We start from the raw sequence: 18,035 nt of genomic DNA, 5'->3' as shown, positions 1-18,035 counted from the left end.
AATCTAAAATTTAGTGGGAAGTATTACTGAAAACTATGCAACAACTTGGAAATGTTACTGGAAACGATCATGAACTGAGTATAGGATTTAGGATGTTGTGGTTCTGGTTTGATAACTTGGTTTGAAGTCAGAATCGTTGTGATTTACAGATGCCTTGTGTCTCTAGGGTTTCAAGTCTGTTGGGAGCTCCCAATTAGACCAAGCTAGAATCTGACCACCTGTGTATACTCTAAATAGTTAGCAACTGTTTTGATTGAAATTGGGATCACAGTTTAATGAATCAACATGGCTATGTCACGACTAGATTTCTGATACTTTACAAAATGATGATTGGTTTTTAAAACTGAATTTTAGGCATTTGTAAAAAGTATCAGTCCAACTTAGCATTACTTAGGGGAATACATAGAGGAAGAAGCAGTTTTCTTGGTTCTGACTATGTAAGCTATCCATTTTTTCTTTGCCCATTTATTGAGCATCTCTTATGTGTCAGATATAGTGTTAGGCCCTGTACATACATGTATCCTGTGTTTAAGAAGTTACAGTTAGGTGAGGTGAACCAAAAACATGAAAACAAATCAGTGCAATGAGGTGTTATAGGTACTTCATCAAAACTGTAAAGGTACATAGGAGGGAGAGATCAGTTCTGTAGTTTTGGGATTGACATACATTATCCTATAGTCCTCAGACCTGTAAGGTCAATTTCATTAACCATTAAAATAAAATATGATGGTGATATATTGATTTTTACGAGGAAGCAATAGCTTACTTTGTAATATGTATTTTTTAATTTTAAGTCATCAGTTAATATTGAAGGGCAGTTATATCCCAGAAACAGAAAAATAAACACCAGAATTTGACTTTGAGATTTAGCGAAGATTCAACCAGGGCCTTGAAGGAAAAAGGAAAAATGTTTCTTGTGAATTGAGGATCAGACCTTTTTGCTTATACTTACTATGAAATGATGTTTGCCCAGGTATGGAGAGGGTGGAGGCAGTGTGAGTATGTAACATGTCATGAACAGTAAGATAGTAAAATCTGACTCACAGACACTCTGAAGCACAGGATCTCCTGAGTGAGCAGTGTGATCAGATGATCTGGCAGAGTTGGGTAGAGCAAGGTGAAGAAGTAGTTTGTTAAATGAAAACAAAGATTAAATTTGGGGGTTGTATATATGGAAAAGAGTGAGTGTCTGGCATCATGCAGGACAACAATGTTTATCGAAGGACATGTTGCTTCTGGAAACTTTTCTGGGTTTTAAGCCAAGGGAATTTGTAAATGGGAGTGCCTTAGGACCCTGCTTTTAGATAGAAGTAATAGCTCAGTCTGGAAGAGTGACTTCCTGCTGGGACTAATGAGAGAGAAGTGTGTTGCCTGGCAGCCCCCATGCCTTAGGTCAGGGTATGGGGAGAAGGAAAAGTACACGCCGCTGGATAATTATGGATGGCTGTCTGCTTGAGACTGCTGAAGAGCTTCCACTTTTTAAGCCTGAACTGTAAACCTTGTTTCATAGATTCCTTCTTTTCTTTTTCTATGAATATTCCTCACCCCTAGATCCTTGACCTCCTAATCTCTAGAGTTAACTTCTTCCTCTGTGCTTCTTTCTGGTAGCTTTTAAGTGTGTCAGACCAACCCCATCCTTCGGAAATCTTTTCAAGGTTATATAGCATACTATTACCTCTGCCTCAACTTGTTCACGTGTAAAGTTCATAAGTGAATTGTTGATTTCCACTACTTCCAATTTTCTTTTAATCTCCAGCTTCTCTATTCCCTGTAAAATTGTTTCTGCCTCTACTACCCTATTGGACCTGCCTGGCCTCTGCGTGCCCCTGCTATTCTTTGGTCTGAGCTTCTGTGGTGTCACCTTTGTTTTTTCCCAATCCTCTTAAAGGCTTCTGTGCCAGCACACCTTCTTCCTACTCTACTTGATGGCATTACTATTCACTGAGGATCAGTCCCTGACCTTTTCTTTTCCTCCACCACTCGCTTGCTTTCATGTCCTTCTCTCAGTTTATTTGTAAAGCTCTCTTGCATAGCTGGTACAACTTGCTTTTCTGGAAAACTCTTTATTCTGTAAAATCATCTATATAATCGCTTGCTACTCACACTGTAAAAAAATTTTTTTACACATGTGTTTATGTATTCTGGTTTGTTTCTTGTCTAATTCAGTCTCTTTATTTGTGTAACCTTGTATTTGTGTGTTTTGTCTTTTTACCCCTAGAGTTTGAATACCTTAAAGTATCTTTCAAAACTGTCTAATGTATAATACATGATAGGTATTCAGTAAATGGTTATTGTTAATGATTAATAATAAAAATTCAGAAATACAATTAAATATTAGGATAGATGGTGGCCTCCATTAACCTTTTCTCCATTGCTAATAATAATAGCCAGCAGTTTTTTCAACATTAACCTTTTCTCCATTACTAAAAATAATAGCCAGCATTTTTTCCATCATTACTAAGTGTTAGGTAGCGTGAGGAATAATTTGTAAGGTTTTTTGTTTGTTTGTTTTTTCCCTTAAGTTTCACAGCAGCTCTGTGTAATGATACTTTTATTATCTCCATTTTACAGATGAGGAAATTGAGGTTTAGGGAGAATAAGTAATTTGTTTAAGGCTTCTTAAAGCCAGGTCTTTCTGACTCCAAAGTCCATATAACTGACTACTGCACTCTAAGAAAGCTGCTATTTGTTTTTAAAAGGTTTGTTTGTTTGTTTTTATTTTTTAAGGAAAGAGTACGATAGCACAGATAATTCAGTTAAAATCCCAATCCAGGAAGAAATGCCTAAAAGAACCACTCGATTTGCTTCCTGTCTTTATCCATGTCCTCAGTTTGAAGTATCAGTTTAAGAACCAGGGCTTCCCTGGTGGTGCAGTGGTTAGGAATCCGCCTGCCAATGTAGGGGACACGGGTTCGAGCCCTGTTCTGGGAAGATCCCACACGCTAAGCCCGTGCGCCACAACTCCTGAGCCTGTGCACCTAGAGCCCATGCTGCGCAACAAGAGAAGCCACTGCAGTGAGAAGCCTGCACACCACAACGAAGAGTAGCCCCCACTTGCCGCAACTAGAGAAAGCTCGTGCACAGCAACAAAGACCCAACACAGCCAAAAATAACTAAATAAATTTATTTTTTAAAAAAAGAACCCGTTTGCCTCTAGAAATATATGCAACTTTGACACAAAATCAGATTCTATTACTTTGTTTCACTTGGGTCAGTTGCCCCAGATTTCAAGAGATAGAACCAAACCATTCCTCTAGTGTGTTCGCACCACTGGAACTACCAAACAAGTTTTATCCATTAAGTAATGCCAGGAATTGGTTAGCTTCCTGGAAACAGAATTTGTCAACCTGATAAACCAGCTCTTATAATAGCATCATCTTATACAGAATTAGAAACAATTTCTTTGGTCATACTTGTCATGGATTTGACTTGGAAAGCATGTGCGTGTGTCTGTGTGTGTATATTCACATCCATCTTGTTTCAGTATCTGAGTTGAGACAACTGAAGTTCTCAATTCTAAGGCTGGTTACCTTGATACTGAAAACTATATGCATTCTGCTGTTAGGACTATCACTGGATGCTCCTCAGAAAACACCCACCTAGTCATAATCATAATGACCCCAATTTACTGTTACAGTTGGCCCAATAAATTTATACATATATAATATTTAATGATATATAAGCCAATTTAATATATAAGCCTATATATATATGTTATACATATATATAATCTAGTCATCCTAGCTTAGATGTTTATGCTCTAGTTTGGTTGGGAGGTTAAAAAACAAAACAAAAACCAAGCAAGTTCCCTTTAAGGAGCCTATAGGTAAATTGTGAGAAAGTACAAAATAATTGATGGGATGTATGTGTTTTAATTTTTTTTTTTTTTTTTTGCGGTACGCGGGCCTCTCACTGTTGTGGCCTCCCCCCTTGCGGAGCACAGGCTCCGGACGCGCAGGCTCAGCGGCCATGGCTCACGGGCCCAGCCGCTCCGCGGCATGTGGGATCCTCCCAGACCGGGGCACAAACTCGTGTCCCCTGCATCGGCAGGCGGACTCTCAACCACTGCGCCACCAGGGAAGCCCTGTGTTTTAATTTTGACAGATGTCTTTCTGTAGACACCCACTTCCTCATTCGTTATCTCATTTACCTCATTCTTTTCATACTACAACTATATCACTCTCATACTTTTGTATATATTTTGAAGTGGAATTAGTTGGGAAGCTACTCTACTGGTGTTTTTCCTTCAAGTCTTAAATCTAATTTTACTTTTCTGAGCAGACAAAAATCTCTTCAGGGGCACCCTTCTCCTTCCTTTGCTGCATCTCCTCAGAGGGCATGTAGGGCACCCAAGCAGATTTGGTTTAGGAAGAGGGGAGAGGCAACTAACGCCGCTTTACTTCCTCTACTCCATGCTGCTCTTTCCTTTCCACAGGATATTAGAGTATTTTCAAGGGACAGTGATAAAGCGCAGAAGATAGGCACACTCTGTGGGTGGAGTCTTGTACTTCTTTTAAGGTGTGCCCCAAGTCCCTAAGTGACTCATTTGTCACTAAAGCAAGTGTAACAGCTCATTCCTCATGTTTCTTTGCAGATCAGCAGATTTATTTTCAACTCCCCAGTGCTATTTGAGTAGACAAGGATCTCTTGAAGGGCCTAGGAGGATTTTGCAAAACATGGAATTGGGCTGGTTTAAGTTCTGGGTTTTGGCCAGTTGTCTTCATTGCATGAGAACTGTAGTGATCTATGCTATGTCAAGAAAGGGGGATTAAAAGTAATACCAGTAAGGCAGAGACAATGCATTGCTTGGTCAGTTAGGGAAGGAAAACAATAGAACTGCCTTTTGACTTCCCTGTGGGAAGCAGAAGGCCTATAAAATTGTAAAGAGTTGGGAGGGGGCATTCAGAGGCTAGGCTTGTAAAACAACATTTGTTCAAAGCAGCGACCTGAGGTCCTTGTTTGGTACCTTTTAAATATGCTCTCCTGTGTATGATAGTTTAGGAATAAGTCTGACTGACTATGTCCCATAATCAGCTCTCCATGAATTCATCTTTTCACTCAGTACCCTACTACACTGTTTTTTGTTGTTCTTCACTCCAACTCTTCAACTATTATTCCTGGTTGAGTTTCTCTGGCACTGGAAGAATTGGTCTGTTTGAACACCTCCCTTGCCCCCAGTGAACTGGTAGATATTGCTGCCAGAAATCTGATTGGAGAGCTGTTAAGAATCCATTAAAATTCAAATTGCCGTAGTCTGACCTCAGTTATCTACTTTTCACAGATAACAAATTCATGAGATTATAGTTACAGGGTCTCTCACCTGGGCAGAACTCCCTGAGTGTTAGTTATATAATTTGTGAAAGTACTTCTGTGGTCTGTATTAAAGTACCTTAGCCCATGTGCTCTCTTTCTTTGCAGACGAACAGGAGGCATTGAACTCAATCATGAAGGATCTGGTGGCCCTCCAGATGAGCCGACGTCCCCGGGTGCCTGGATATGAGACCATGAAGAACAAAGAAACGGGTCACCCAAATAGGCAGGTGTGTGCGGCCATGGCTGTTAACTAAATTTGTTGGGGAGGGGTTTTCAGGTGGCAAATATGTGAGAAGCCAATGATACTCTGATACAGGCTTGAATGCTATTGGTCCCTTCCCTTAAGTCTGTTAAATGGTAAGTGATATGTACTAACCAGGTGTGGGTTGTGATCTGGAGTCCCAATGCCTTGTGCATCTCACCTTGTAAATACTGTTTCATCTTTGGAGAGTTAGAATAATTTCTTCACTAATTATGGGAACAGTATTCATATACTTTTTCCTTTACTGATCATTTGGCAAATATTTTATCCAGATTCACGATCCCTAATTCAGAAACTTTTTAGCTATCTTACAGTATATACTCAGAAAAAATTAATTAATTTTAGTATTGGTTTATTTAAAATGTAGTTAGGAAGGGAAATTTATTTAATAAAACATCATATATATTCTGAAAGTAACAATGAGTGATTTTGTTATTGTTGTTTACAGTTGTTTCCCCCCATTAACTCAGGTAGTTGAGAGTGCCTGTTTTATTGAGAGTTGTGTGCTTCTTTAGGAAAACAGCTTCTATTTTGTTAACATTTAAAGTTGTGCGCTGTTGAGAACCTTCTTCTCGCCTCCAGTGTCACTGACCTCCCTGTTGCCTAGGCCCTTTGGCCCACAGAGAGGAGTGAGTGACGGGGAGCTTTCCTTCCTGGTGGGTATCAGATGGCCAAGTTTGGTGTGTTTGATGATATCCTTCCTTGTGGTTCTCTTCGTTATCAGCTAATCTTCTCTCTCCTCATTTGCACCTTGTCTACCAATTCTTCAGAAGTGCTCTTGGTTCCTGGAGAAAGTATAAGGGGCTAGAACTTCTTCTGTCTGAGGTTGGCTAGATATAGCCTCCCAGAGTATTTCCTGCCTTTAGGAAAACTAGGGACCCGAAGTCCTTTTGTTTCAGTTGTAACATAAGGAATAGTTTAGAAAGCTGCTTTTATTTTTTGTGTTTACCTTACAGAACTAGGGGAACAACAGAATAGGGCCCATTCTTGTACTGTTGTACATTATTCTAATTGTGTGGGTTCTCACTTGCTGTAACTCACTTCTATTCAAAGCTGCTTTTGGAAGGAGCATTTTACCAGAAGTGAATCCCCTCCCCCAGGCTTGGGCCTAATGACCTCACTTTCCTTCCTGTCTTCCTATGTAGAGTGTGCTTGTTAACGCTGCTCCAGTCAGCTGATCTTTCTCCAAATGGGACTATTAGCGTGGATGTCAGTTAGTAGGTGAAAAGGGGAAGCTTTCTTGAGTTGGAAGACCTAAATGGACTCTGTGGAGAAGAGGCGGGGTGGAGTGGTCTCTGATCATTCCTTGAAGGGAGATTACCTTTTAGGAATCCTGTTTAGGCCTAAGAGCTATTATAAGAAAAATCCTGATCTTTTACCATGCCTGCTGCTGTGTTATTGGGGTGAAGGCAGTGGTTATGAAGGTAGAAGCCTGTGAAAAGGATTGACTAGTATAGAGGAAATAATCTTAACAAGCGGTACTAGCTCTTTGGACCCACGGTTTACTTGAATATCGTCAAACTTTTTCTGTTGCATGAAGGATACAAATTATTAACCTCAGTTTTTTTGCTTTTAAAGAAAAAACACAACAGCAGCAGCTCAGCCCTTCTGAACAGCCCCACAGTAACTACAAGCTCATGTGCAGGGGCCAGTGAGAAAAAGAAATTTTTGGTAAGGAACAAAATTACCCGTTAAAGCTAAAATGTGCTTTTAAATCTACTAGTGCTGGAAGAGTGTGGAATTCATTTCCTGGACAAATTGTTTTAGTGGATTTGCAGGGAGCACTGGTTACTCATTACCTGTGTGCTGTCACCATTTCTCACAACAGTATTATTCATAAGCAACCTCTGTCAGTGCTGTCCAGTAAACTTCTGTGATGATGGAAATGTTCTATATTTGTACTGCCCAGTGTAGTTGAGGAACTGAATTTAAAATTTTATTTAATTTTAATTAATTTAAATTTAAATAGCTACATATGGCTAATGGCTATTGTCTTGGATAGCACAACTTTATATACTGTATAAGGGACTATTGATTTGTTGGGCAAGAAATTAAGTACATGCTTGGAGATGTGCACATCTCCTTGGTACATTCGTTCCACCACACAGGTCATGAGTTTCTATGCATTGTGATAATCTCATCAGTGGGAATCCCAGCTAAGCGTCTATTCCAGGGGGCATGGGGATCTGGGGGGAATATGAAGCTTGGAACTAGCATGGCTGTTTAGAAGTTGAAGCTCAAAGTTTTATGCTAATATTGGGTAAAAGGGCAATGAAAACGTCAAAATAGCTTCCCCCTTAATAAAGTCAAGGTTGTAGAATGGTCTCTCCTGGGAAGTATAGCAGATGTTCAGCTTCTGACCAGGAGAAATAGTCTTCAGCAAAATCGTGAAAGCAGAAGGAGAGAGAGAGTCTCAGTGATTGCATTTCCAAGGAAGGATGGGGTGAGATGGGGATGGTGGGAACATTTAGGGGGAGAAGTGTTTACAGCTCAATGTAATGAAAAGAGTGCAGCCTGAGTCTTGAGATGTTAATAATCTGTTAATGTAGGACTTTACAGTTTACACAGTGAATTCCCTTTTTAAAAATTCTTGTTTTTGTTTGCTTGGGCCTGGGATAGGATTAAACGGTTTTCTCCAGTAGCAATTCTTCTGTCAGAAGGTCCATGCTTAGGAGGAGAGAGGACTGAAAGATCAAAACCTAATTTAAATGGCTAAGAGATGCCAAATTGGTCTAAGAAATGTCAAATTGGGCTAAAGATTCAAATTGCAGAGTCCCAGTTGAAAGTACCCGAGTGTTTTGGCCACCAGGAAAGGTGGTTTGTTCAGGGATGGAATGATGTTGGCAGAGGCAAGCAGCGCCTCAGAGTGAGAATGGCAGTGCTGAGATTGGCATAGCCTCATGGGGCTCAAGCTTGGCACAGCAAGGAATGCCACGGGAGCTGGGGGTTCACTGACAGAATCGTTTGGGGGCTGAGGCCTGGATGAACGGGAAATCATAATTTAATACCTCTGCTTGGCAAGACTTCAGATACCCTCTTCCCTGAGTAAACAAGCTAGGCAACTAATTGAAAAAGAGAATACATTTGAGAAAAACTGAGCATTCTGAGCAGCTACGGAAGTACAGGGGTATGAGGCGCTTGGTTATTCAACTATTTGCTAAGAGTTAGGATCTGTGCTCTCTGTATTCTCCCACCTGGACATTAGGTCCCTGGAAGCCTACAGCCGGTTAGAGCTGGCTGCATGTTCTTAGACATGTGTGGCACATCCTCAGCTGGGGCCTGTGGCTGGTTTTATAGGCCATGAAGGGCAGACCCTTTAGCAGTCATCAACTAACAGTGCTTTATCAACAGGTGCTATTTCTCTGTGAGGGTGACAGCTTAGTGTAGTGAAAGGAGCACTGGCCCAGAAGTCATTGAGTTGTTAATAATCCATTAACATGGATCTTACAGTTTAGAGAGTGCTTCCAACAACAACAGTTAACAGCAATAACAACAACTATAAGCTAAACTATAAGCATGTGTATAATACTTTAAAGTTTACAAAGTGCTTATGCAAAGATATTAAGTAGAGCCAGGAAGCAAACCCAGATCTTCTGACTCCCGGTCACAGTAATTTTACCATGTATAAGTCTGATAACCTTTTTAAACCTCAGTTTTTCCATCTGAAAATACAGGCCTAGTGTCTACCTCTGAAAGTTGTTGTAAGATCATAGACAGAATACAAAAGATTTTATACATTGTAAAACAAGGTACGGGTGTAAAGTGGTAGTGACTACATCACTTCTGTTAATGTTCGGGCATTGTGGGTATGAGCGCTAGTGAAAGCATCTAACCAGAAGTATGCAGATTGTCATGGAACTGAAAGGGTTAAGGTTTTCTACCTTTATTGGACTGACATTACTATATATCAGATGGTCCTTTGCAGACTTAGGAAGCTAATCTGATATATGAAAGTCCCAGTAGAAGAAAAAATAGAATCCTTATTACCATGGATTCCTGTTTCCCTTGAATCTTATCACGGTGGTAGGTAGAGGCTTGAACAGAGCCCAGGGTCTGGGTCTGACCCTCCAGATGTTCACTAGTGGGTGCTTAAGAATGGAAAAGTTGCTTTCTTCATAGCAGGTGCTAGAAGGGCAGGCTCTTGGCTATTAGTTACAGAGGAGGAGAATTCTAGGAGCTGTTCCTCCGCAGGGTCAGTGATTGAGCAGACTGTCTTTTGCTTTTACTGTGATAGACCTGACTCTTGAGGACTTCCTTTCTCTTTCATGGGTTGTTGATAAGATAGGCTGGCTAGTTTGAAAATAAAACATAATACAATATACAAGCCTCATATTCTATTTTATAAGAAGCTTCCTTTTTTGTGTGTGATAGTTTATTAACTAGCAGTAAATAACTAATACACTATTTCATCATTGATTTATTCAGATACTCACTGAGCCCCTGCTGCATGCCAGGCACAATGCTGGGACTGGGGATATAGAAAGAATTAGGGTAGGGAAGAAGGTTGCTTTATAATCACCTCTTCCACTGATCTCTTAGGACTTTCCTGAGTCACACAAATAAAATTATTTTTGTTGCTCTTTTCTTCTCATTTATTTACTTTCTTTGGCAAAGTAAGGACTCCAGTGCCAGAGATGTGGGAGCCAAAGGTATATGGCAACTACAGGGAGGGGGAGCACTGCAGAGTCAGAGAGAGGGCACCGGAGACACGGGCTGGCCGGGGCCTCTGCCATGTCAGAGGTTCATAAGCCTTTGTTTAATAAAGGTTGTTTTGAATTCTTGGGAGTCTTTTTGGGTTACATATCCAGTTGTTGAGTTCAAACTTTGAGAAGGTCACGTCTGCTTAAGTTTGGTAGCGTTGGTTACTCCTACTGCCCCCTGAGTTCCCAAATCCGTAGCCCCGCCTGGAGGCCTGCAGCCAGGCCTGGGCGCGCTCTCACTCTTCCTTTCACCAAAGTAGCTCTGGTGGGCGGGGGACTTGAACCTGCCTAGACCGGAATTTTTGTACTGGCACTTCTTTCTCAGCAGCAGCACCTCTCCATTCAGTTCAACATGGGCCTATACTCAACCTTCTTAGACAAAGAAATATAAGTTATATTCCCTGTACCCTAGGAATCATGCAGTCTTATGAGAAATGAGAAATATGTAAAAAAAAAGAAACTAAGGTACTATGTGACTATGCCTAAATATATGGTACAGATACTGAGAGCCACAGGAGGCCAGGAAAGTAAAAGACGAACTTGGGCCGAAGGAGTTATGGAGTCATTTCTGGAGGAGGTGGCACTGGAACCAGGCAGTGAAGGATGTATAAGAGTTTAGTTAGGTGGAAAGGAGGAAGTGTGGCACTCCAGGTTGGGAAGCTAAATTATTAAAGGCCTAGGGGAAGGAATGAATATGGCATATTTCAGGAAATAGGGTGGGCATTGATCTGGCTGGAGAGAGGGTTCCCTCTGAGAACAAACGGTGTGAGATGATTAGGTAAACTGAGTGAGCTTACATTCCAGAGGGCTTTGAATGACAGTAAAGAACTTAGACTTTATTCCATAGGTCATGGGTATCACTGATTACTTTTTGAACAAAGAAGGGGTGTGGTGAAAGCGGTGGTTAAGATGACTGAAACTGTGGAGGAATGTAGAATGTGCTGGAAGGGGGGAGCTGAGAAGTACAGAGGCTGCTTCAGGAATTCAGGAGGGGAAAGGGGCTCCGAGAGTGACAACTGAGAGAATGGGAAGCAGAGTCTCATACTGGAGTCCCTGGAGGGGAGAATTGGAACTTGCTGTCTGGCTGTGAGAAAGGGAAAAGAAGGAAAGAATCAAGCAGAACTCAGAGGTTTGAGCCTGTAGCCAGTATTAGAAATGGCAACACTGAGAAAGGGGGACTAGTTCGGGAGGGTAGTTGATGCAGACACACATGGCTAGGTTGAGTTTGCGACTACAGTGAAATACTCTGAGAGGTATGTGTGTATATTGCTTTTGCAGGTACACAATCCCTTATCTGCAACTCTAAAATCCAAAGAGTACTGCAAACTAAAAGATGTTTTTAAAATTTTATTTCTTTATTTTTAAATTTGCAGCAAATTCATTTGGCAACAAAACTTGGCCTGAATGGACACAGGGCCATTTACAGTCTTTATTTATTTGACTAATTGTGAATATTCATACTTTCCAATACAAAAACTAGCTTTTGCTCTTAACAGGTAAACCCTAAATCTTAGTGACTGTACAGATACGGCCAGCACAGGGAAGGGGGGACAGTGTTCCCCACAGTCACTTAAGGACCCTGATTGAAGGTGGCTCCATTGACCTGGCACACGTGGCTGCCAGGGAAGAGAGTGTAGAACTCAACTTTGTTCCCAGCTGCTGGTCAGAAGTAGTTACAAAATCCCAAACTAACTTCAGGAGAGGCTAAGCAGCGCAGAGGGGTGCACGGAATGCCTGTGAGCGTTCTGCTGTGCCGTGGAGTGCTGCCCAGACACCTTCCCCCTGGAGGGGCATCACTTAACATACAGAACACGTACCACTACCTCTCTAAATCCAAAAGTGCTTTCTGAGACACTTTCGGCCCCAAGGGTTTTGGCTAAAGGACCTGGTATTACCATTTTTTGAGCACTTATGTGTCAGGAACTTTTCTCATATCTTTATCCAGTTATTTCATTTAAGTGTTTTGATAACTCCATGAGATAGATACTGTCACTATTTTCACTTTTCAGATGAGGAAACTGAGTCACAGAGAGATTAGTTCAAGGTTACAACAAGGAGGTTATAGAGCCAGGATTTGAAGCCAGACAGTTTGACTCTAGTGCTGCATTCCTAACAATGACTTATCTGCCTTATATCTGTGGCAGACGGATGAGGTTTCGCTTGAGAAATTGGGGCTGGACATAGAGATTTGGGAATCTTCTATTTATAGGTTGCCTGATTTTTTAATTCCTGCCAAGGGGAAGATGTGAGAAGAGGGAGAGAAATCCAGAGGCCAAAAGTCCAAACATTGAGGCACAGTTACATGTTGGGGGAGGGGTGTGAGAAGGCATGAGGAAGAGGAACCAGCAAAGAAGCAGAAGTGGTTAGAGTGGTGGCAGGTTCCCTGGCTTGGGATAGAGTCACAGAGGCAAGAGGAGAGAACCTCATGACAGAGGACGCCGCTACCAGTGCGAAATGCCTCGGAGGGGCAAGGAGGATGGTGGGCAGGAAGGAATTGAATCTAGTTAGCTGTATCTGAACTTCCTTATCCATGGCTTATTCTAGTCAGCCTGACAGGGGTCACTCAGATTTAGGAACTTGGCAGATTTGGGCACACCATGTGGTACATGGAAGCCTGCATCCTGCTCTGGAAAGGCTGTAGCCACATCAGACAAGGGATTCAGAAGGCTAGGCATCTTTGTTTACACTGCTTACTAATCACAGGCTAGGTTAGTCTTGAGTGGGAGTGATTTGTGGTTTGAGGCAAAAGTTTAATTCCCTTTCTCACTGAATTCAAGTAGAATAGTATTTGGATTGTGGCCCATGATGAAATAAATTTAGTTCCTTCAGTCCCACAAAGGGACAGAGGGGATTCCTTCATAGGTGCATCTAAATATAATGTCCCAGTTTAGAATGAGAGCTATTGTTATGTGTTTTTACGTTATGTGTTTTTTATTACTATAAAAAATTAGATAAAAATCAACAGAGGAATAATTTTTTTTTAATCAACAGGAAAAAAGGGAAATCTGAATAAACTATGGGCTTTATTTAGCACATCAATATTGTTTAATTAGTTGTAACAAAAAGAAATGTACCATACTAATGTTACTGATAGGGGAAACTGGGGGTGGAGGGGGGAGAAGGGTATATGGACACTCTGCTCTATCGGCTCAACTTTTCTGTAACTCGAAAGCTGTTCTAAAAATAGAATCGATTAATAAAATATAATAATAATGAGTGCTACACCAAGGTGTGCTGGGCTGTGAGCAGGAGGAGGTGAAAGGAGTGGTAACCCAGCTGCAGGGACAGACAGGGCTGCAAACTGCGGTGAGCACTTGGGATACTCCAGAGCTAGTTGTGGAACCAGACAGCATGGGAAGCTGGAGACAGCATGTCAGATGCGGCAGCGTGTTGCAGGCACTGTGCTTCGGAAGGCCTTGCCACGGGAGCTGCTTAGTAGTTCAGGGGAAGGAGAAAAAGAAGACAGTGAAAACACTGCTGTCACTCATGCAAACCTTGAAGCCCCATGATAACTTCCTCTGCAGCAGTGCCTCACCTTTCTGCTTGTGTGCTCATGTTCACACGCGCATGTGCACACATACACACACAGTCTCTCTCACCTGGAATGCACACCAGAGGGGGCACACTGCCTTTCCATGCCACCTCCTCCATCTCCACCTATGCACAGCCTCAGCCAGAGCCTCCCCTACTGGTTCCCCAGGCCCCATAGCTTCCTGCATGATCGCTACCCTGGTCTCCTGATGCTGGCTCCATTATTATTACTCCATCTTCTCCGTGAGTTCTGAAAAGGTCTCAAAAGATCCTTTGATAGTTTCCTTCTTTCAGTGCTCCCATTGAAGCCCTGCATCTGTGAGTAAAATAAACCTCCCTTGCCTGTGTGACACTTAAGTTATACCATATCTGAGCTTCTTTTAAAGCATTATAATCTTGAGAGAACTTGTTTAACTTCATTGTAAATTAGGTTCTCCTGTAAAGTAGACACAATAATAGTACCTGTTGTGAGGGTTAGTTTAATTGATACATGTAACATGCTTAGAACAAGGCTTAGTATATAGTAAATCCTCAGTAAATGTTAACTGTTGTCATATTATTAGTAATGGGATCAAGTGGCCCATATGTTACATCAAAGGATGAAAGGACTGTATCAGGGCTGTATTTTGAAAAGTTGTCACATCGCAGGCCTACTCCTCAGGGGAGCTTTGCTGTCCACTGTTTAGTATGTGAGCTTTTCAGGGTCATGAAGCTCTTTGAGCTTCCATTTCCCTGTCTTTAAAATAGTGAGTTAGAGGCTGTATTCTTATATTTTAATTCATTGACTCTCAAGGTGTGTTCTAGGACCCCTAGGAAGTTCTCAAGAACCTTTCGAGGGTCCATCAGGTCAAAACTATTTTCATAATAGTACTAAGATGTTCCTTGCCCTTTATACCCTCATACTCTTAAGAATGTACAGTAGAGTTTTCCAGAGGCTACACAATACGTATTATCACAACAGTTTGAAAGCAAAAACTGATATGAGAATCCAGCTGTCTCCTATTAAGCCATGCATTAAAGAGACTGGCATTCTCTCACTTCACTTTTTTAAAGTTTTTTTAATTAAAATGTATTTATGTTAACACATAACGTTTTTAAATTATTTTTAAATGAATAAAATCTAAATTTTCTCGATTTTAATTTCTAACATGGCAAATATCAGTAGATATAATCTACATAAACAAAAGCTTTTTGGGGTCCTCAATAAGTTTTAGAGTGTAAATTAGAAACACCAGTCTAGTTCATTTGACTGGAAGGGAATTCTAGCCCCCCAATCTCTTGGGAAAAGGAAGTCCTGTGTGCACCCACCCTACCTTTCAGCTTTCTCCCTTTTCTGTCATCTTTTCTGTCTGCTCTGTGTTCTTCATCTTCAGATACTCTGAAACCCTCTTCTTTCCTCCAAGCCACAGTTTTTTAATTTGTCAATCTCAGTATAATTTTCATTCATTGACCATGAACTTTCTTACCTCCCCCTCTATTAGTTGTTGGTTTCCTGACTATCTTAGTTTTCTTTTTCCCCTGTACCTGTTCTTTTCTTCTATAATATCTTCTCCCTTTTCCTGTCATTTTTAACTCCTTCAAATTGTTTGTTTGCCCTTTACAGTATCTCTCGTCCTCCTTGATTTGTTCCTTAACATTCTAACACTCCTACCTCGTCTTAATTTCTGACACTTAACGCCCAACTCTATTCTTCAGTCAATCCGTTTAATAAATATTGTAAGCACAGATATATACTATTACCTTTGCTTATCACTGGAGCTACAGAAACAAGAGAGACATGAACCCTGTCCTCCTGGAGCTTATAGGGTACACATGATGGCCATTTAGGCTAGAGCTGGGGACAATTATAAGGTATTTGTCCAGAGTGCCACTTTACTCCCACTGAGGGCAGCCTTGAAAGGATTGTGGAAATCATTAGTAGCAGCAGCAACCATTTATTGCATGTCTACTATGTATTAGGTATTTTACTTACATTTTCTCGTTTAGTTCTCATAGCAACTCTGTGAATTAGGTATGTTTAGCCTTACTTTGCAGATGGAAAAACTAAGACTTACAGAGGATAAGTAACTTGGTTGTGGTCGTAGAGCTAGGAAGTATCAGTATTAAGGTTTCTTTTTCTGTCTAGTTACATCAGCCCAGAAGGAACGGTGTGCTGGCCAGGAGGTGGTGATATAGTGGGAGAAACTCCAGAGCCAGTTGTGGAAATAGAGAATGTGTGAACTTAGAAATGATATGTCAGAGCAGAGCACCTGAGCTGGGGCAGCCACCAAAGGATCTTGTCCCAAGAACTTTGTTGCCGCTGGGGTTAGAACTCATTGAAAGGAATGCCTGTCGGGGTAGAGAAGCTCTAACAGGAGCCATCAGGGATGTCTGCCTAAGGTTGCTAAAGGACTGCCTGAGACTTACCTGGGAAGGGCAGGAATGACACACACCAGAGAAACCGCTAACCTGTCTATCATTTCTTTGGCAGAGTGACGTCAGGATCAAGTTCGAGCACAACGGGGAGAGGCGGTAAGTCTGCCTTCTGATGAGTGGTTGTGTTCATGTATGCTGCATTTCTTAGAAAGTGTTCAGCTTGTGGAAGCCATTGCCCTGGAGTGATTCCTGTGGGGTCACTGGCTGGGGAATGGGGTTGATAGGGCATAAAGGGGAAAGTTTCACCCTTGGTTTGGCCTACTGATTGAACCTTGTTTCTGGTCTTAAAATTGGAAGCCGTTTCAACTGCTAATGTTTTACTCTTCTGCTCTTATTTTGCTACTGTGAGATCCACCATTGTGCTAGGGGAGGAAGTCAGGACCCCAGCTCTACTGAGTCATGGCTTCCAGACACACTGACACTGTGCCAGCCATGGGCATCAGAGGGAGATGAGGATTCTCCTGTTACGTGGTACCATTCCCATCCCCGGTAGAGTGTCCCTGGTTTTGTCCACATCAGGGGTCAGGTTGGTGAATTGGAAGTTTTTCTTTAAAATGTCTTGGGACTTCCCTGGTGGCGCAGTGGTTAAGAATCCGCCTGCCAGTGCAGGGGACACAGGTTCGAGCCCTGGTCTGGGACGATCCCACATGCTGCGGAGCAACTAAGTCTGTGTGCCGCAACTGCTGAGCCTGTGCTCTAGAGCCTGTGAGCTGCAGTTACTGAAGCCTGCGCACCTAGAGCCCGTGCTCTGCAACAAGAGAAGCCACCGCAGTGAGAAGCTCGCACGCCACAACGAAGAGTAGCCCCTGCTCGCTACAATGAGAGGAAGCCCGTGCGCAGCAATGAAGACCCAACTCAGCGGAAAAAGAAAAAAAAAGTTTAAAATGTCTCTAGGTCATGGGAAGCTGCATCGAGTCCCTCAGTTGTGAAAGATTTCAGTTCATTTGAGGACATAGAAAGGGAGTTTTCAGTCTGCATTCTGTATTTTACCTTGTTAGGGAAGTGAAAGTAATGTTACAAAACCCTTGTATCCTTTTCTCCATTGTCAGTATTTAGTTTTTTGTAGGAAGTCAAGGTAGAAGTTCTCAGTGGAGAAAAATGACTCCACTGAATTTCTCAAGTTATTTTAAGGAAAACCTTTAAGAAAGCCTACAGAACTCTGGTCAGGGGATATTTGAGACCCTGTGTGTGCATGTATGTGGCACAAGCATGCGCCCAAGCAAGCTTTTCAGTACCTGTTTTCCCCCTCTTTGCCTTTCTCTGCCATTGATAACTGCCCCGCCCTTTTTCCTTTGCTTTGAGCATTTGGAGGGGCAAAGAGCATACCCATCAGGATAAGATCCACCTACTTTAGGAGTCCCACCAGAGGACCTTAGTGCCTTCAAATGCTCTTGTACTGGTAGTTCTGTACTGCTGGCATCTTTCAGCCCAATTTGAAACTAGCTCCGGAGAGCTTTGGCTGCTGTTCTCCCTTAAAAAAATACATTCGGAAGTCTGCAAGGTTGTCAGAGGTTGCCGGATGGAAACATTGTACAAAGAGTGGTCTGCAGAGCCAGGGTTCTGCTGCCGCCATGCGAATTGTAGGGCTGTTCAGGGCCGGAGGGAAGAAGGTCTTCTGAGCTCTGTCCCCAGCTGTTTGTCCTATGACCTGCCAGTAGCATGGAACTTAAATTGTCACTTCATTGTTGCTCCTTTTCACACTTCTGACCTGACTGGGTTTTGGAGGGATTGCCAAACTTGGAGCAGCAGAGAGCTTTCAGAAGTATGAAGATAGGAAATCAAAAGCTCAGTTGTGTTGGAGCCTAATTACACAG

The 18,035-nt window shown here is 42.0% G+C and overlaps 1 protein-coding gene across 3 annotated transcripts in view; it reads left to right on the top strand.

Moving 5' to 3' along the window:
* Positions 1–18,035, top strand: part of MAP3K3 (mitogen-activated protein kinase kinase kinase 3) — a 62,403-nt gene that overhangs the window by 3,223 nt on the left and 41,145 nt on the right. For 2 of the 3 annotated variants that reach the window (XM_059998287.2, XM_059998289.1), the window contains exons 2-4: positions 5,419–5,540; positions 7,154–7,246; positions 16,277–16,317. In XM_059998287.2, coding sequence (XP_059854270.1) covers positions 5,419–5,540; positions 7,154–7,246; positions 16,277–16,317 — 256 coding nt within the window. The remainder of the gene's footprint in view (positions 1–5,418; positions 5,541–7,153; positions 7,247–16,276; positions 16,318–18,035) is intronic. The other variant, XM_059998288.2, reaches the window with a different exon arrangement.

Source organism: Delphinus delphis, chromosome 19 (assembly GCF_949987515.2).
Source record: "Delphinus delphis chromosome 19, mDelDel1.2, whole genome shotgun sequence".
Lineage (NCBI taxonomy): Eukaryota > Metazoa > Chordata > Mammalia > Artiodactyla > Delphinidae > Delphinus > Delphinus delphis.
This window is presented reverse-complemented; position numbering and strand designations above follow the sequence as displayed.